At 37.3% G+C, this 21,869-nt stretch overlaps 1 protein-coding gene across 1 annotated transcript in view; it reads right to left on the bottom strand.

Moving 5' to 3' along the window:
• The window catches only part of LOC139700328 (klarsicht protein-like), a 474,285-nt gene that overhangs the window by 203,639 nt on the left and 248,777 nt on the right, over window positions 1-21,869 (bottom strand). Inside the window, exons 2-3 of the mRNA XM_071598967.1 lie at window positions 6,584-6,782; window positions 3,156-3,291 (exon numbers count right to left, since the gene is read on the bottom strand). Coding sequence (XP_071455068.1) covers window positions 3,156-3,291; window positions 6,584-6,593 — 146 coding nt within the window. The 5' untranslated portion in view covers window positions 6,594-6,782. The remainder of the gene's footprint in view (window positions 1-3,155; window positions 3,292-6,583; window positions 6,783-21,869) is intronic.

Genomic DNA, 21,869 nt, shown 5'->3' with positions numbered 1-21,869 from the left:
AATAAATACATTCCCAAGCTAGCAACCAGGTGAATATGGCTCTCAGTAGTTTCAAAGAATGATTTTTTCATGGCAATCCTTTTAACTCAGTAGTTCACCCTTATGGATTTTAAAGAATAGGTTCTGCCAAATGATCAAAATGATCCACAACTAAAACTAGATTTCGGTGCCAAGGAAATAAATAAATTTTCAGTGTTTCATGACTGCCCACTTTTACAATTGAAATCATCGAGAGGCAATTACTAAACAAGAGCAATCTAGACTTAGAAATCAAAGTCTCACATTCGGAGCACACACGCCAATGTCCTTTAATGGGCTCTATTAGAAGCCATTACACCGTGCAACAGGTAGAAGTCAGAGAGAGTGCAATGCTCTATTTTGCAGAATTAAGCTGCAAAGTGGGGCAAGAAGTCTTGGGAGTTATATCGCAGAAAATGACTTAAGATACACTTCTGAAAATCTCAGTCAGTTACAATGCACTTCATAAGTTATAACATTTTTTAACTTTTCTGCATTACTCCAAAAACTATGCGCATAAAAAAATCAATGAGCGTCAATAGACTAAGAGGAAAATCCTTCAGAGATTACAAGAAACAATAAAATTCCCTTCAGGTAACATACATGTTCATTTAAGATTTCATAGATATTTCTCAAGACAAACTTTTGAACCAAAATTGAATTTAGCCCACTCTCAGAAACTTAAAACACAATGCCACTGGCAGAGGCCTTTAGATCATTGATTACTTTTTTAATAATTAAGCATAAGAGAAAATGTTTACAGCATTAAATTAGGATTAGCTGTGAGGGACACAGTCTCTAGTACAAATAGGAGTAAGACAGGGGTTTCCATTGTCACCTGTTCTGTTCAATGAACATGTAAGTGGAGGAAATGGATGAAGAGACAGAGGAAAATTAGGGATAGGAATAAAGCTAATGGAGAATTAATAAAAACAGATTTTTTCATAGTCAAGCTTTAGTTTGTCAATCAGTCAAGAGGTTGCAAACTCTGCTGAGTACAGTGGAAGAGTAGTATGGGATGAGAATGAATGTAAATAAAACAAACATTATTCAGTTTCCCAGAAAGAGAAAGGATAAGCTTATTCAAATGGGAGTTAATAAACTAGAACATGTCTAAGATTTTATCTACCTCCTAAGTGATCTGGACCAAAATGGTCAAAGTTCTGGGGCATAAAATAAATTCCATTACGGAAAGAAGCTTCCACAAGGGAGGGAAATGATGATGGGGATGCTCAGTAAGGATAATAAGAAAATGCTCATGAAAACTTTTATACGGAACATAGTTTTGTATGGTGTGGAAACAAGGTCAATGAAGCAGAAAGATAAGTACAGATTGGAGTCCTTTGAAATGTGGGTGTTGAGAAGGGTGAGAAAGGTGAAGTGGACACAAATGAAGTGCTAGGAATTGTACGGGAACAGAGAGAATTGTTGGGAGAAATTCAAAAGAGGCAGAAAAGATGATGCAGAGCATTTTGACTGGCAATAGGATGTTGAATACTATGATAGAGGAGAGAATGTTAGGCAAACAAGGAAAGGATATGATTAGACTAAGTATGTTGGATGGAGTGAAGGGAGGAAAGAAGCATCCATAATTCTTATTGATGAAACCCATTACAAATTCCATATTTTTACGAATAAAATTCACTATAATTTGGCCACAGCAGAATGTAACAGAAAAGTTTCCAATAAATTTGTCCATACTTTCAAAATTTTGCCAAAAAATTGGGAAAACATTAATGACAACTTCAGTCACTTCTTATAGATTTCACTTAAAGATAAACTTTTTGATTTGAAACCTTATAGATATATCTTAAGAAAATTTGTTGATCATAAATATACAAAGTAAAAAAATACCATGGCAGGATTCAGTTTTTTCACAGAAACAATCAGTTTCCTTTCATCCACATGGAAAATGTGAACTTGGCTTTCAACAGGACAGAATTACCCCTTCAAAATGGTCAAATTACAATTATTCTACCTTATATTTTCCAATGTTCTAGTATGTAATCACCAAGCCACAAAAAATGCTTCTACTAGCCATTTTAAGCCCTCCATTCATAATAACATCAATCTGACAGTAACGAAACCCACTCATGAAATGGACACGCATGGAAAACCATGAATGCAGTCGCCTTGAAGTTGTAAACAACTATCAGAAAAATATTTCCACAGACTCCCAAGTTATATTTCTGTTTCCCAGGCTTTTTATCTCTTCAATAAGTTATATGTAATTCTATAGTCCTAATTAAAAATTAATAAAAAATATTCAGCATATATGAAATTTTCAAATCACTAATATTTGAAGCAGTAAGCAATGGCAAACTTATAAAGCACAAGGAATCTCACATTATTATAAAAAGAAAATCATTTTCCAATACTAGGGCTAAACATATAAAAATGCTCATATAAATAAATAACGTCCATTCTGATAGGATTCCTTTGAATACTCACTGAAATTCTACAGCTATTCAAATCAATTTTGATAGAGGAAATTTCATCAATAGAGGAAAATCAGCTAGCTGAATTTTGCAAAAGGTATAGTGGAGAAATGGAAACAACAAATCAATTTAAAGAAGCTTTGTAAAATTTAAAATGAGAAGAAAATCAGAAAATTATCAGTGTTAATGACAACGTAAATCCTGATTACAATTAACTCTCGATTATCCATTTTGTTCATTACCCAAGCTACTTTCTTCTCAGCACTTCAAATTATCAATAACATTACAATTGTACAAGAAATTACATGCTTTGAAACTTTGACACACTTTTTTTTTAAATACAAGTTGAAAATATATGGGCTTTCATTAAAGTTTTTAATTTTACAAAATCAATACTTGTTAATAGTACTAGCATTGCAAACATATGCTTCTGTGATAATTGAGTCGGATTGATTAAATTCCTCTCCTGAAGACTATGCTTGAGTTGATGAGCAAGTTGACCCAGTAGTAGAATGCCCCACTGAAATTAACTCAAAAGATAAAATTGGAGAGCTCCTAATCTTTTGTGACAATCATATGCTCCACATATACATCTAAAAAATTCATATGTATGTAGTTAGGCAATTTTATACCATTCATAATGTAAAGGCCATCAACTTAATCCATAATGACAAAAAATAGGCAGAGGCTAGGTAATACCTGGGCTTTTTTGTCAGGCTGTTGTATGGCTTCTCCGTTCTTAGCCTCGCATGCTCTGGTGAGTCTGCTGTCAGCCCACCAGATCTATCCAGCGAGGAGAGGGAGAAGGATGCTTTCATAGCAGATACTTCAAAGCCTGTGGAGAAAGAATTGAATATGAGTAATAAAACTCAATGCATTAAACAAGTAAATTTCAATTATGATTAGAAAACTGTCTGAAAAAATTTCTGTTACCATTAAGATGAATTTAATTCATTACTAACTGCAGATTTTCCTATCATGGTACAAATTGAAAATGCACCAATAATAAGGTTGTATAATGGGGCTCATTTGATTTAATACTGAATTTTCACATCCAGATGATGTAAACCTTACACACATTAACATATCACTATGACCTGCTTCTGGAGTCATGAGCCAGTAGATCTTTCAATTTAAGACAATCATAAGATGAAATTTGAAAAGATATATAAATTAAAAAACAAATTGAAAATTCAAACATGAAAAACCATGTCAACAAGAGAGAATAATTTTGAAATTAAGAGTCATTCAAATATCTACTTTAATAAATAATAATACTGAAAATATTAAAAGAACTATATTTTGTCAAATATAATTTTGCTCGTAATTGGCGAAATAAAATTAAAACCATGCAGGGTTTCAAAATTGACATTAGTAATCATCAAAAACTTTGATGATAACTTTAAACTGACAAACTTTTATTGCTAAACCATAAATCCATTCACTGTATTGTCATCAATCGAATTACACCATACAAGTCTGAGAAAGTGAGAGAAATAATAAGAATTACATTTTAACTATGAATGCATATGAAAATTGAAAAAACCTGTAATCATCATTACTTTTGATATCATCAAGACTTACAATGAGATTAATAGATATCACAGCAAGCCAACTCATTCACAAATTTTCAAAACAATAACTTTATAACAATGGGTGATTAAAATTGAGTCAATAAGAGAAAAAGCTTCAAAAAATATTAAGCTGTTTAAAGGCTCGTAGAGTCTGTTAACTGGGATAAAAAACAGTCGTCTTGAAACTGCTGTAATGTATCATGTGATCATACAGTCAAATAAATGCAGAACTAGTTTTGTAAACCTAAAATGGCCTACACAATGGAGATTTAAAGATCATAGGAGAGATCACAGATGGAACTTGAGGGAATGGAGCATTTTGATCATCAACTTAAGAAGTTGTTTCATTCAAAATAATTATATTTTTCCAACCATAAATTTTAAAATCACTTGGCATTTTGGTATGAACTTTATTTCCCATGATTTAAAAACAATGGAAATACATGGTGTATCATACATGCCCTAAAATGAATTGCATTCAACTTCAGTTAAGTTTTCTATTTTTGTTTCAAGAGTTCCTTTCCTGGCTTGAAGTGTTTTTTTTAACAATGGAGAGCAAAAATATGAACGACACAATGCACGAAACAGATTAATAGCTTATATCACCCAAATTTGACGAGACAAAATAAAACTTATAATCGAAGCTGGGGGTGACTTCAAGAGGAATCAGAACTAGCCAGCAAGCCTGCTTTTACAACGAAAAATGGAATACATTATTAAAATCTTAAATCCATCCCCAAGGGTCTACCATTTTACAGTAGAAACTGGCTAACATGATATATTAGGCAAAGCCAAATATATCTTTTGAAGTGAATTTTGTCTGGAATACATTTTGAGCTAGCATTTTTGGGCCACTATCAGTCAAGTTCATGTACATTATCTCATATCCAGAGAATTATATATTTATAATCTAAAAACACATTTGTTCATTAAATCAGTAAAATAACCTAATTTATTCATCACCCATTATTTTAAAAAATCACCTGAAGTCTATATCAATTTTGAAATCCTTACTGGTGTTACTGGAAACTCTTAATGGGGGTTTAAGGGGAGGTTTATGGAGAACTTCACCGAAGAACTGGCAGCAATTTCACTGAGAAGCTAGTGAATTGTGAATCTGAGCAAAAACGTCTTTTGCGCTATCTAAAAAAATCTGTGAGGTTTGTTTCCTGAGGAGGAAAGCATGTTTGGAGTTGACTATCTTCTGTGAAATGAATAAATACACTTGAAAAATGTAAAGCTGGAATACACCATACCTACACATAATATGTTGTATGCAAGTTGTTGTGTTCAGTGGTTTTCCTTTGTCTGGTTCTAAAGTATGTTTGAATTTCAACAAATATCTTAATTTCATAAATACAAAGATAAATCTGAGTTAAAATTAGAAAATTGCAGAAGTAAATTTAAATCATGAAAAATATGATAATCTAGAATTTGCTGAGGTTCCTTTACATCAATTTGTAATTCCAGGACAGAATATAGCTATTCAATATTAAAAAGCAGAATAACCAAAAGAACAGGACATTAAATGATTCTAATACCCGTTCAAATGAATTTCTAAGGCATTGGCCGTCACAAGAATTCCAAACAACTATTTAACTATATGTAGATTGGAAGTATGAGCATGACTATAATGGAGAATGTAGTTTTATTTTGCATCCAACTACCATCTTGTTATCCACTCATGAAAAGGGTATCTTGCAAACCAGTTCATTTGAGATATCTGTGGTCATTACAATAAAATTACTAATGTCCAAAGGCATGCAAGAAAGTAGGGTAAGCATACTCTTATTATTCGATGGTGCTCGCAAGGGCTACTTAACCACGATATCATCAATACCGGCAGTTAATATCCAGGAATTAATTTTTCCAATCCTGTATCACGTTACCTCGTAAATAGTCAAGTTTTGTTGTCAAGTGAAAGTTGATAACTAAATTGGTAGACCAGAAAATATTCATAATTTAGATTTCGTATCAAGTGAAGCGCAACGTTCAAACATCAGATAGCGAACTAAAAAACGAAGTGTGGACGCAGCTATCTTCCATAACTTGATATAATTTGATAAGATATGCTAAATTCTTGGAGGTATGGATTTTGATAATTCAAGAGAACCTCAAAGAAGTCTACATTAATAGAATAACACCAATTAAAGCATATACACGTCATGTATACTCTCATGATGACTGTGAACATTATTGTAATATAATTCCCCGATACAAAGTTTAAAAAACTTCTAAAATGGGCGTACCTTAGTCATCTCGGTACGAAGGCGGAAATATTATCAGTTCATAACAAGAATAATCAGAAAGAATATTTCGAATCAGTTACTCACATTTTCTGCAAGGCATTGCGCAAACGGTTCCTTAACATTAACGGTTGAATAACAGTTGACGATAACTATGGCATGATATAGTGTTACTTCGAAGTTGATGATAAGTGACGGTCACCGGTCTAAGACAGCATTTTCAAACTCAAATTCACATTGGCCAATCAAGGCGCTCGCATCGCTTCAGGCAGTTTCGCATTCCTCCACATAAGAGCGCTGTACTCACCGACGGGCATTATGAATGAAATCAGTAGTTCAATTTTGTAGATTTAGTCCGTGTTGTTGCCGCTAGTCGTCGTAGTTCCTCCCACCTGTCTCCCCGCCCGTTACTTCTGGATGCCGAGAAGTTTAGAATGGCTGCTGCCAGATAGCAGGAGCATCGCCATTCTTAATCTTGTTGTCACTTCGGCTGGTTGGGGAGTAGCCTGTCAAAGAACAGAAAACGGGGATGTTAACAACGTGATGACGATTCAGCCCGACAGCGAATCACTCTTCAGAACCTCAGAGGTACGATATAGCTCAAGGATGAATTGTCATTTATCAAAAAACTCAAGGGTATGGACGGCAATGTGGTGGGAAAATGCATGGAAACAGCACGTCATGAATTATCTAATCGTCTTGGACCATTCTGTTTTTGTTCTTAGTAGTCAATATTTGAAAATTAATTTATACCCAAAAACAAGTAATTATAAAGCAGAGAAAATATAAGCAATCATTTCTACAGTTACACCCAATATGCATTATTTTTTTACAGCAGGGATATTTTTTTAAACTATCCACTCAAGTTCAGAAGAACGGAAAGATAACATATTTGCTTCCATTTCAACAGTTTCTCACAACTGGCATAGAATATTCCAAGATGCCTTACGGGACATATTGTTAGAGAACTACCAATAAAACATTTCACTTCCTCGACAAAAAAAAAAGCCTTTTCCATAGTTGTTCTTCTAAGCAATACGAGTGCAGTCTTCTGATGTCCTGCAGTTGTTGTCTCGCATTAAGAGATAATTATTTCTATTCAAAATGTGTCCACTCTGCCCTTCGCCACGGCACATACCACAAAATGAGGTATTGCATTGTTTAAGGTTCAACATTTCGAATTCTTGCTTGACTGGCTGTGTTATTTGGTGATTTATTTGTAACTGAAAATCGTCCCATTCCGTCAGATATCAGATTTTCTCTTATCTGCTTAACTGGAAAAACGATATTCCCAAATACCCTGCTATGCTGAAAAATCCAAATCTCTGCCACTAAATATTCTATCTAACATTCCTAAACGACTGACATTAATTTCAGCAATATATACCGGTAGAAAGAAAATATTTCTTCAGTTTTTTTAACTTTATCTGAACTTATACAACGACAGGAAAAGCAGCAAGCAGTACATATTAAAATTCTTCATCTTGCAAGTTTTTCTCAAAATGAATTTTCCTTATGATAACTAAATAGAGATTATTCGAAGAACGTTAGGAGTAATCGCAATGATCCCACAACACGAGCTTAAGCCTAATTCGTCATAGATAAGGATTTTTTCAGATAATTATAACCAGTTAAGGTCCTGCTTTCTGAACTTCATGGTTTTAATGCAGCTCTGGATTTACTTTTTCTCCTTTTTCGTCCACCTTTTTCGGATAAACATTTCAACAATAGTAGGAAAAATTTCAGGGAGGGTAACTTATCGAGTAAATTTTCAACTCAAATGCTATCCAATGTGTAGCACGCGTGCCATCAGTGTTTTCACAATTTGGAAGTTCAGTAGCCATGAAACAAATGTGGATGCATACTTTTTTGCTTATTTCATCATTAATGTGGGTCAGAAATAACTTCCGACTTAGCTAGTTAACAACTAACGACGTTTAGCGGAAAGCTTTTTCACATGCGACTAGCCAAAAAGAAATCACAGTTTTCGGTGCGGATTGTACCGTAGTTACGTTGACTATTGTCCCGTCCATAATTATTCACGATTCAAAAGCCAAATAAAAATGGAAAAAATATTATACGACATAAATGAATTTTATGTGGCCACAAAAACCTGTTACACACCCCTAATCCCTAGCGTGGAACAGTTCATCAAACTTATCCAAGTAATACATGTTACTTAATGATTAGGAAAAGTTATTATGCCACAACAAGTAAGATTTCCAACGAAAGAACTTTCACCATATTTAATAGGAAGTCTTATAAAATGTGTATGACACCATCAACTGCGATTCTCCTAAGCCTAGTTTAAGGAGCATAAGTTGTAAACAAAGCAGGTTTTATCTCGGCGACGTTGAAGGCCATTAGCAATTACAGAACTTTTATTAAACCTTGCCATACCTTTACCAAACTTAGACATCCGATCAGAATTTTCGCAGCTCTTGATGTGATCTATAAATAGGAAAGTGCACTGAGCACGATTTGGGATAAAGAAAGATATGGACTAAGCACTCGAAGATCACTGATATCCAAAACCCGAAAGGAGTGTGCCGAAGTTGGTTAGGAACAATTGATAGGCGAAGCAGCGGATATATGAAACAATTGGAAATCTAGCAGAGTTGCGACACGACCCCCCGATGAAGGGGACTCCGTCGAATCGAGATCCTGCCAAGAGAGAGGGGTGGCGGCCATATCGGGGACTCACGCATTCATTTCGAGAGGGAGGGGTGCGCGCGGCGACACGACAACAATCAAAGAGCTCGTGAACTAATAGAAGAAAAAGATAAGCATTTGTGGAGTGAACGAGTTTGTTGTCTAAAGGTAAATGAATTAAAATTCTAATCGGGTCACAGATAATCGTCGACAAAAGGAGTCCAATACGTTTTGTTTATCTATTATTTTGTACTCACAAATTTTCATAATGAAGCGTTAATTTGTTCATTACAAATGATAAGAACTCGAGAGGGAGCATGACAATCAGAATACTTATTTGCATCCAATATTTGAAGGCACCAGCCATTACGAGGAATACCAAGAAATATGTAAACGGGGATACAATTCGATATTCTGGTGTCACCTCCTCTTTGCGCTGTCGTCTTTTAAACAGAATTAATGCATCCTTGACATTGCTTGCTCGGCAGTCGATTACACTTATTCTGTCGTTTGGGTCTCAAGCACTGCAATCACAGACAGAGCTTGGCTTGAGAAATTTCCTTGATTTCATAAGTATTCATGGCACGAATTTTAATTCAGCAATATTTTAACTAGCACTAATTCAAAAGTGAACACGATACGCACAAGAACTACGACGGATTATAAGCTGGTTTCAGCGAGCAAATGCTGCTGATACCTTTTCCTCCAGTAAACCAGTAAAGTTACGAAAATGTCAGTCAACCGATATGAGATAATCCATGATACGCCATTTATTTCCCTTTAAATGACTCAATAATTTTTTCAAAGATTTCTAGCCGTGAAAATGTATTATTTAAGTCATATCAATGAGTTTACATGATAATGATAGACTTTAGATACAGAAATTTACATTTTTTTATCATACGAATCCAATTGCATTTTCTACTTCAACTATAGAATATTGCTTCCATTATCAGCTACGAAAATATTTCAATTTCACTGGTGGAAATAAATGCAGTCTAATTAACCTGCTTACTGAGGACAAGAAGAAGATAGTTCCACGCGAAAACGCGTCCGTATTGTTCAATCACTATAATTATTCGGCGGCAAAAACTGCACAAATAGGAATTGATGAATTTTACTTGACTTAAAAAAAGGTTTTTATTTTGATATATTTTTCAAGGGTTACCACTTGAAGTGCCCAAAATTAAAAAAAATCGAAAATTCGTGTTAACCTACATAGAATTAACTTCCAACGTAGAAAACGACGGGGGGTTTCAATATGTATGGAAATACTACCTTGATCAAAAAGTTCCCGGAATAACCACCGTGTGGCGCTCCCATCGTTCCGATTTGAGTTCTGTTTTTTTTGTTAAATTGGTACATCTGTTGTTGATATTCCCTTTAAATCTTAGTGTCATAACTTGACATTTGCAAAAGTTACGTAGCCAAGAGTACATCTATCTCTGTGTGTGTTGGCGATTTTTTACAATTTCAGAAATGGATTTAAATTTGCAACAACGAACTTGTATTAAATTTTGCGTAAAAAACGGAATAAGTGGCGCACGGACGTTGGAAATGTTGGAAAAGTGTTTCGGCAACGATTCTCTAAAAAAACGGTCGTTTACCAGTGGCACGAGCGGTTCAGAAGTGGTCGTGAGTCAATCGAAGATGATGAACGCAGTGGCAGACCATCGACATCGAAAGTCGGTGAAAAAATTGATAAAGTAAAAGAAATGTTGGTCAATAACCGCAAATTAACCATCAGAGAAATAGCGGAGGACTTGAACATTGCCTATGGATCCGCCCAAGACATTGTGGTTAATGATTTGGGTTTCCGTCATGTAGCAGCAAAGTTGGTGCCAAAAGACCTCAATTTCATGCAAAAAAGAGACCGTGTTGACGTCGCAAAAGACATGATTTGCGAGGCTGAATCCGATCCCACATTCATCAAAAGGATCATTACTGGAGACGAGACGTGGGTTTATGAGTACGACACGCAATCCAGACATCAGGCAAGTGAATGGCGTTCACCAAATGAGCCGAGACCAAAAAAACCACGTCGTTTTCAGTCAAAAAAGAAGGCAATGCTGACGGTTTTCATGGATTACAACGGTGTAGTGCATCATGAATTTTTGCCAGAAGACCAGACAGTAAACAAAGAGTATTATTTGGGCGTTATGAGACGTTTGCGTGAAGCAATTCGCCGAAAGAGACCAGAAATGTGGGCAGAAAACTCGTGGATTTTGCACCATGATAACGCACCGTCGCACAGTGCTATCATTATTCGTAATTTTTTGACGAAAAATGCAACAAATACCATCCAACAGCCACCGAATTCACCTGATTTGGCTCCCTGTGACTTCTTTCTGTTCAATCGAGTTAAAAAACCATTACGGGGAACGCGTTTTAGCAGCCGAGAGGAAGTAATGGAAAAATCGCAGGAAGCACTGATGGACATACCGAAAACCGACCGTAACTTTTGCAAATGTCAAGTTATGACACTAAGATTTAAAGGGAATATCAACAACAGATGTACCAATTTAACAAAAAAAACAGAACTCAAATCGGAACGATGGGAGCGCCACACGGTGGTTATTCCGGGAACTTTTTGATCAAGGTAGTATTTCGTAAAGCGATAAGAGGAAAACGACAAAGGATATCGGGGAAATATTTATGTAAATATAATATTTTGCCGGTGATATTTTTTGTCGTCACCTACCCCAACACTTCTTGGTCCGTCTCCGTAACCAGCCGCACTGAGGCCCGCAAAAATAAACTTCAGTTGTTTTTCGCCGCCATTTCTCCCTCATGTTTTCTTAATGTGTCATAACCGGCTGCTCCGAGGATTCTCGAACAACTTTTTCATACTTTGCTTCTGAAAAAATACGTTTTTTACCTCCAACCTCTCGCTAGCTAAACATAATGTTAAGATCCTATATTAAAACATTTACAACGCCAACTTTCCGCGCCATACACGGAGTAACGTCAAGGACCACTTTACCAGACTGAACCAACATTGAGGTTTCCCGCATCGCACGGGGCCGATTATTGCTTCCATCCAATTACCAAAGACTACATTAGAAAAGATGCATTATCATGCATTACATTACACACGCCAAGATTTTACAGTGACTGCACGAACAGGGAAAGTCAATAGATGGAAAATACGCTCCTTTTCCAGGATTAAGCGATGAGTACGCATTGGAAAACTCTCGAGGGAATGGATGCAGCGTACAAATCAAACACTACGAGAAGTTGATGGGTTTCCGAGTTTTCACTAAATGGAAAATACGCCAGTCTGCTTTCAAGCACAACCGATGGCTTCCGTGACCCCGCTTTCTAGAATACAGAGCTGAAATAGCGGGATTGGAGGGCGCAATCATCAAAGTACTTTTTTATGTTAACGGTTTTGGCAAATACTGACTATACACCGGAGAAAGAAAGAATCAGAACGCACGTTAACTGAAAATAGTAGCGAGTGGGCACGCATCGCAGCTTTTACCTTGATCGAATTCATTAAAATTTGTAATTTTTAGAAACCTTAATTTAAACTTTCATGTATGAGTTTCGGGGTCCTTGGAATTTTTTGACGCATTAATCTCCATGATGGTCTGCTAACCCGCATGGAAGTGTAAATAGCAGGGCGAAGGAGAGACAGGGAGGGAAGCAGGAGCAGGTGGCCACGGGTTATTTATTTTTGGCTATCCCGAAAATTATTTTCTAACCGAAAAAATTACGTAATGATATTGGAAAGTTGTAACTACATATGTGCTTGTTTAATTTTAACGAATTTAATTTTAATTTGTTTAATACAACTGGGGACCAAATAAAAAAATTCAACAGCGGAAGGAGACTAGCAATGAAAGGTTACCGAAATAGGTCTTGATGATAGTCAAAAGAAGATGGGATGCGAAATTCTGAAAAATATGAAATGGCATTGATTTAAGAAAACATACGCAAACCCAGAGTCGACTCATATTTTCAAACGAATTGCGACCGCATTGATATTACGTTTTCAGACGTGTAGCTATTGTCCTCCAGTAAAAAACTCTAGTTTTAACTCGGCATATTCATGGGATCTTGCTAATATTCTGTCACCATTCCGGCATCTCTTTCGAGCGTTCCTATAGGAATAAAATGACCTTGTAATAACATTTCAACAATAATCGGAGTTTAAAAAGAGTATGCGAAATATTAAAAGCGGGTGTTACAATAAATTATGGAATCGGAAGCTTAAAAAGTGTTCTCCATAATTTGTGGATGCAAAATTTGGCATTAATTGGCATTTGACAATTCTTACCGAGAGTCATAACTGAACATGAAACCGGTATAATTTTCTCTCATTGCATAGAAGGGTACCCTAAAAACTATGAACAGAAATGTTTGCAACGCAAGTCAAATGTTTATTTCTGCGGTTTCCACACTATGTCTAGTCGGCGGACTTGAAAGTATATAACTGACTTCTCATTGTGCACAACTGCAAAGGTATGCGTCATAACTACTTCTTTCCGAAATATTGGGAAACTATTACTTCTCAGGAGTTAACTCTATATTTTGCGAGGTGCAGATCCTCAATCAGCTATCGACTCACGAAAATCTGCTCTGAACGCCAACGAAGATCTCACAACCTTCTCGTGTCGGGCATTTCCTGAGAAGGGGTTAGTGTTCGGGTTATTTCAACGGGTCTCCACAGTCATGCCAGCGCGATGCTATCTTAGGATACCACGCTAACAACATTGGGGGGTAATTCCAAGGATGATTCGATGAAAAACTTGCGCATACGCCCGATCACGTAGCTGCTGTTCAACCATGGCGACCTCCATTTGATCTCGATAAAGAAGAGCGCGTACATTGATTTTGATTGAAAGGAAAGGACACACTCATCCATGGGACAAGAAAATGGATCCCAATTTCGTTGTGTTCCCCAGGCACTCGACTCCGGACCCTGTCTCGGAGAAAGCCTATGAAATCACAACTAAGCCCACTTTTTAAATTTTCGTCATACGTTTACGAATTACTCCATGCTAAAGAATGTTCCTGCCTTACTCATCAGGTCCCATTTAGCTCAGGATACGTGTGATATCGAGAAAAACGTTATTTTTGACACCATCTAAGTGGGGAGCCCAATTCATACAAACAATTTCTGTTTCAAATAAAATATGACAATACGAAGGAATTAGATTTGGATTCGAGATCACTGGGGAAACGGAAAATTTAGCGTTAAATGAAATCATATCCTCAACTTGAATTCGGGCCAATTCACACAGGTAATGTTATCACTAACGCATTACAACCTTATACTTTCCGATGAGTCAGTAAATAAAAAATGACGGATATTCAAATTTAAAGACTTCACGACTAATTTTTCCTTCGAAAAATATACATTAGTAACAGCATATAGTTAAGCACTCCAAATCAAAGTTCTTAGGGTGATACCAACTAAGCCTCCGCGTCTTGTTTCATTCACTTCTGAATACAAACAGGATGTCTTGCAAATCATAATATTTATACATTCTCTTCCGAAGACATTCATCCTCTCCATTAATATATAATGTCATAGATTGTACACAATATACCATTAAATTTAATATTACAAACGGCTTTTATCGTTCTCCAAAGATTTCACTGTTATCCAATGGCGAACTAACAAGAAACAGAATGGGAGTGGCATAATCAAAGATTAATAGGAAAAAATCAATATTTTTTTAATCACCAACCATGTACTTTAAAGTGATAGAGTAGTAGAAATAATGCTTACGAATGATTCAAGCCTAATATTCTCAAAACTTTACCTGTTAAGTACCAAGAAATACGTTTCTTAATGACGGAAATAAAATACTATGTTGAAAACACCTACTGCGGAATGAGAGCGCTTTTGTTTCTCAGTCAAATAAACAGAATACATATAAGCATGAACTAGACGTAAGACGCCTCCGAACGGATACGAACTTCTGAACGTTAAAACTCCTCTATTTAAACCACCCCCACCTCCAACTGGAGCCCACATCCGCCTCCTTGTGTTGTGACAGCACTCCCTCACCCCTCTCAACTCTCCAGGACAACCACACACGTGTCCCCAGCATCCGTTTCTCAGTGAGACTTCGACCACACCCCACCCCTGCACACCCCTCCTCTCTTCAGGCACTCATCTCCGTCTCCTCACGCGGGCAAATACCCCCGTGACCCAGCGCGCATTCCCGAATGCTTCTTGGTGAGAAAAATGGTGAATTGGGGCGGTGGTGCAAGGGGCTCGGAGCCGATGAGTGCCGAATTCCGTCACGATCCCCACTCGCCCCTCCCTCAATGAAGGATTACACACGGGGGACAACACGAGAAAGAGGGAAAGCCCTCGCGGTGGGGTCCGAGGGCGACCATGTACCATGGATGACTTGAGGATTTCGGGGGACGCGAGAGAGAAGTATTTATAGAAGGCGTTCCCTTCTAGAGATGTCTCATAGAAGGGTCGTCTTTATCTTTAGACCCTCACTGCGCGGATGGAAGCAAGCGCGGGAGGGAGAGACGGATGCACTCTGGACGGTGAATGTTACAATTCCTGAAACGCGTCGTCCCGAGATGAGTAGAACGCTCAATTATTTTCCACCTATGGAGGGTTCCTACGGTGACGCCCACAGGACACGGAGCGGGCAAAATCTCGAACGTGATGCACAGCGTCGTGCGGAGAGAGACCGAGAAGAAATATCGGCAAGTAAAGCCTATGCTGCGGAGGCGGTATTCCATCAACACTTCCCCAAGGGTTACGCTCGAGGCTACAGGAGACAAGAAATCCCACCCACTTCCCACACCAAAGTACACACCCCATGAGAATAGTAAATTTTGGGGTTACAAAAAAAGAATAAGAAAATAAGAAACCAAACATTTGGCACACGAAACATGACAGTTTTCGAAAATTAGTTTAAAATTAGTTTAAAACTTTGAGGAGGAGAATGGTTGCCGTCCTCAGGGGCCTTGCCAGAGGAGAGGATCGGCCCCATACCGTATCGGATCCCCGATAGGCGTCCTAAATTTGCCAAGTGGTCATTTCAGGGCCAAAACAAAGTATTATGAGAACGTCAGCAAATTTATTTGAAAAATAAATTTTCGGGGAAATAGGAACCATCTGAAAAGCTCTGTAACTGAATTATTTGCTATGACAAACATGCACGCTCGTATTTATAGAGCTCTGGTCAAGCGTTGGGGTTACGCGGTGGAACCCTGGCTCGTTCAATGCACGCGCATCCCGCGCATTTTTTTTGCTTTTCGGTTATAGAGAGCAAGTGGAAAAATCAATATTCATGACTTTTGTTTCTTCAAGCATAGAAAATGAGAAAAAAGCAACAGAGACGAGAGAAATTTCATGGAGAATGAGTTTTACGTAAATGAAAGCAATTTTGTGCATCTTACACTGGCGATTTGATCCAATGCATTCCGATATGAAATTTAATTTTTTCGCCCTTCCTTTCGCTCAGGAAGAACTACCAAATTCCTAAATGAATTCCATTTCACTGTAAAAATAAGACAAGCCCATGCTTTGTTTGACGTGTATACATCCTTGCATTAAAAATCGACAATATTCGTATGATGATGGTGATGACCCAAATGAACGGTCCATTCAGAATATTGCCAAATAAATCCTCGATGAAGCAAGAAACGCATTATATTGCCTCACATTGTTTATAAAATATATGCATCGGCGACTTCGGATAAAAATATTTTTTACAGCTATACAATCACTGCACCTACGATAGTAACTCAGAATGCAAACGTACAATTCATAACTCTCGCCGAATCGAAAAGATACTGACAAATTCAACAAAATATTTCCTAGAAGAAAGTCACAGAACGAGCTATACACGGATTGCTAAAAACGAACGCAGATAAAAATGAAAGACGCCATGAATGACACAGAAGTTGTTTATACCCTTAATAGGGAAATTGGGTAGCGTTTAGCGCCCCGACTGAAGTGCACGGCAGTGCGTGGTACTTTCACGAGCCACGATAAAATAAAACCGAGGGTGAATGAGGTCGTTAAAACGAACTGAAACCCATATCACCCGAGTCACGCGGGCTGGTAAATCCTTCACGGTGTCGTTTAAACCTTCTGTGCACCATCATTGGGCAAATACTTATCGCCCGTTGGATGGCGTCCTTAATACACCACCTTCACTAAGCACAAACGTAGACAGACATAAAATGCCCTTCGCCCGCTATCCGACTTTCGACAGAAAGGAATCTCAGAGTAAAGCGTATCCACGCTAACAGGAGCCTCCTATTTACTCATACGAGGTCTAATCAAAAAGTATCACGAATTTTGAATTTTCTCGGGTTACGTATATTTGAGTTTCGATTTTTTTGTGGCGTTATGTTGGTACTTATATCTCTCACTAATGCCGAAAGGTTCGGCCATTTTGAATTTTTAGTTAATTTTTACCAGCTGTATTGCTTGGACGTGTTTTGGCTTGTCTCCGATTTTTCCCTGTTCCAAAATATGGATCAAAGAATCTGTATCAAATTTTGCGTGAAAAATGACAGTAAGTACGCGGGCGCATTCCAAATGTTGACTTTGGCATAAGGAGAAGCTACCTTGGATCGAAGCAACGTTTATCGGAGGTACAAAATGTTCTCAGAGGGCCGAAGAGATGTGAACGACGAAGAACGTGCCGGACGCCCGAGCACGTCAATAACAGACGAAAACATTGATGAAGTGAAGGAAATAATATTGGCCAATCGTCGAATCACCGTTAGAGAAGTTGCTGAGGACCTAAACATATCGATTAACTCGTGCCATTCGAATTTTACCAATGATTTGGGCATGACACGGGTCGCCGCGAAATTCGTACCAAAATTGCTCAATTTCGACCTAAAACAGCAACGCTAATGAGGTGTTGGACTCTGTCCGCGACGACTCAAATTCGCTCCAGAGGGTCATAACTGGTGACGAATCATGGGTTTATGGTTATGATGTGGAAACTAAAGCTCTGAAACTGGAAGCTGCAACACGAGTCAAGACCGAAAAAAGCGCGCCAAGTTCGTTCGAATGTGCAAGTTTTGCTTAGAGTTTTCTTCGATTGCAGGGCGTGGTGCATCATGAGTTCTTCCCACAGGGTAGAACGGTATATAAGGAATATTACCTAAAAGTTATGCGCAATTTGCGCGAAGCAATCTGCCACAAACGCTTGGATTTGTGGAGGAAAAAAATTGGCTTTTGCATCATGACAACGCCCCTGCTCACACATCGTTACTTGTGCGCGAATTTTTGGCCAAAAACAACATAATAATGATGCCGCAGCCAACGTATTCCCCAGATCTGGCCCTCAGTGACTTTTTCCTGTTCCCGAAAAAGGCCCATGGAAGGACGACGCTACGCTACGACTGACAAGATAAAGACTGCATCGAAGGAGGAGATGAACAAGATCACAAAAAATGATTTTTTGAAGTGCTTCGAGAATCGGAAAAACGTTGGCACATACGTATAATATCTAATGGGGATTACTTTGAAAATGACAAAATAGATTCATGAATAAATAAATAATTTTGGAAAAAACATAAAAGCCTCGATACTTTTTGAACAGACCTCGTACATAGCAGAGGATCCCCACTCTCTGAAGAAGTTATCTAAACTTTAGTGCAGAGGTGGGGCGCTTCTTTACCAAAGATCCAAAGAGAGAAGTCAATCGAAAATTCCTCATAAGAAAACGAAAGCATGCATTATCTTCAAAAATACAATATATCTACTTTACCATAGTAAGTACAGAACAAACATTATCCAAGCATAGCAATTTGCGGTTTTAATGCACGTTCTTAGTTTCCCCATAAGAAATGGTAAAAATTGAACGTACACATTTGAATGTGGATCTTGTTCCGAGAAAATTTATCAAACTAAAGAAATAATATCTTTCAAACTTCTTGCTCCTGTCTTGGCATTGTGCTGAAAATTTGAAATTAAACAAATTAATAAACATAATCCTCCTCATGATACTGAAATTGATGCGTTTACATAAAGCTCCTTCTGTTCCATTATCCGTTGAAACTTAAAAGCAAATACTCAAATTCAAAGACCCTCCTCCTTCCGATATTAAAGATTTGCTTTCAACAAGAAAAACAATACATCCCACTTATTTATTCTATTTATTTATTCAGTATTAGTCCGAAAACAGAACATTTTGGCACTTGAATTTTCTAAGAACAATAACACATTAATTCCAGCAATCAGCAGCCGAAGTACCTAAGAACATGGAAGCCAATACGATAACTAGTATTTCTCGCACAACATTCACTAGGGCATTCGATCATAATTTCAACAGAAATAAAAAAAATTCAGTGATCCTAACTCGATTTATTAATTTACAAGAGACTATAGAGTCCCTTCGAGTCTAATTGGTACCAATTTAATCGAGATTTAACGCATGAAAAAGATAATCATCTGCTTTCATTACTACGGGGACATACGGCAAAATTTGGCAGATTCATCGTAAATAAGGAAAGATATCATGATGTGATACATTTCGCCTTTCTCCACAATTTCTTCAAAACATATTAATCATTCTGTACGATTGTTTAATTGAAGGTTGATGCCCAAACACTCCCTGATACATATCACGAAGCGACTCACAGGGTAAGATGCAGATATTAAATTGATCATGATCCAAGGATATAAAAATAATAACCCCAATGAATACGATGGGTTCAGCGTGCGGCCTATTTTTCTCTGATATTATCTTCAATCAGCAACGAAATCGTAGCGTGATAAATTGTTTCATGAAACCTTGAGCTACAAATGACAGAAAACTATCGCCAGACTCTCTAACAGGTTTCAAATATTTGCTAAAATTATTCATGTCAGAACTATATTAATCATATCGCACCTTAGATTGTAAGAACATACCAATTTTCATTTCCGAAATGAGGATGAAGATATTAATGTAATATTAACCAGAATTTTATAGGAGGTGAAATAGTTCCTCGATAGCTATCAGTACTGTATTCACGTAGTTTACTCTATTCTATATGGTACCCAGCAAGCCACCGATAGGCCGCTCGACCACACAACAGACATACGGCATCAAATATTAAATTTTTCTAAATTTTTAGTTGCAATTAACATAATATATCAATTTAGTTACAAAATATTAATATACCAAAATGCAAACTTACACTCATGCATGGGTAAGACTTATAAGCAGCCCTCTTGGGCTTACCCTGCAGTAGTTCGGCCAAAAACCAACGCTAGATAAAGAACTATCTGACGTTACACTATAGACACTAGCGCCATACAATTTTATTCAATACAATTTAATTTCAGAATACGGATCATAATGTGATATTTGTTTCATAACACCACGAGGTTCAACTGACAGAAGCAACTCCAGCCAGGACCTCAAGCAGCTCTTCAAATATCCGTTCAAATTAATCATGTCCAAATCATTTAGGAAGTCCACCGATGGGCTAGTTAAACTTTTCGCAGGAAGTTCAGTTATGTACTCCACCGAGAACAGAAGCAAACAAAGACATATACGACCATTTTAACAAAATATAGCTATTCGGCACACGTTTAGACGCGTACTGCGCATGTACCTAGAATTGGTAATTAAATTAAAATAATGTTTATTCCGAAATTATTTCAACGTTTATCTTGGTAGCGGGACAAATTTTTACCATTAAAATACTCGAGATTTTACAAAGTAGAGGCTTGTAAATGATAAATTGCAACAATTGCAACAAATGTTTTCGATTTGAAGATTTAATTTAAGTATTTTCCTCGCCTCTTATGACTCATTCTATGATCAAAGATCTACAACCTACAACTAAACATCTAACCACAAAATCAAAACAAGAGGATACTCCTTAAAACAGAATTGCACTAACAACTAATGGAATTTGAACAATGTGCAAATAGCGTCCATAAAAACTAAACAACTCGTAACAACTTATAAAAATATTCGGCCATATTATTTTTAACGTATAATTCCATTCAAACTGAATTTGCTGAAGGTTATGCTTCAGATCAAAACGTAAAATGGGCTGAATTTTGTAAAAATATATACTCGTTCAGATAATATCTCGGCGATTTTCCCTAGTCCACGAAACGTGATTAGAAGAGATGGTAGGGAAGTGAATTTTTGGCCGCTTGAAACTGCTTCGAGGCTTATCGGATGTTTGCGAGGGTAGTAATCAATCTCGCTAGTATCGGATGCCGAATAACTTAGTAAACTTTGTATGAGATTAGGAATTGGTTTTCTTCACGAGCACAAGTAATACACTTTATATCTTCTTTTGCTGTAACCCAAACAAGGCCTTACGAAAATGTTTCCCATTGATGGGAAACATTTTCGTAAGAGCTCACGAAGTTTATTTTTTATAAAGACGATAAACTCTAATAAGTACTGCTTTCAGCCGCAGTACGGGAATATTCTTATGGAGATTGAGACGATATAAAGCACCAGTCCGACTGCCTGAATTTTGCATCCATGATAGATGGAAAAGTATCGACTGTTAGTCAATGATACGATAGTTAGATTCGATTATGGAAACCTTGTCAATTATCCACGATTATCACCCTTTCGCGATTATTTCGCTCGCCAGTTCTGGTCTAATGTTATACACTATCAATAACTGCAAATTTTTGGCAATTATCATTATTAACTTCACAGTCTACTGTTTGATGTAGGCTTAGGATTGACATAGCTAAATACACCTGCACTTCTTGGCCTCGCCCAAGACACAACCTGTCCCCACACAGCTCTCCTCAATTCCGCATAAATTCTAGCTCCTTTCGTTCCCCCAACATACTCGTACCTATCCTATTCCTTCATCTTCCTAGATAGCTTTACGTTCTCCCCTCAATCACAGTCCTTCAATATTTCATCGTCAATCAAAATGCTCATCATCCAGATTTCCTTTCTCTTTTGGATTTTTTGAACAATCCTCTCTCCTCCCACACCATGCCTAATATCTCTTCGTTT

The sequence above is a fragment of the Hetaerina americana genome, unplaced genomic scaffold (genome assembly GCF_022747635.1).
Source record: "Hetaerina americana unplaced genomic scaffold, ioHetAmer1.1.p SCAF_10, whole genome shotgun sequence".
NCBI classification, from domain to species: domain Eukaryota; kingdom Metazoa; phylum Arthropoda; class Insecta; order Odonata; family Calopterygidae; genus Hetaerina; species Hetaerina americana.
The sequence above is the reverse complement of the archived record's forward strand: the minus strand, read 5'-3'. Positions and strand labels throughout refer to the sequence as shown.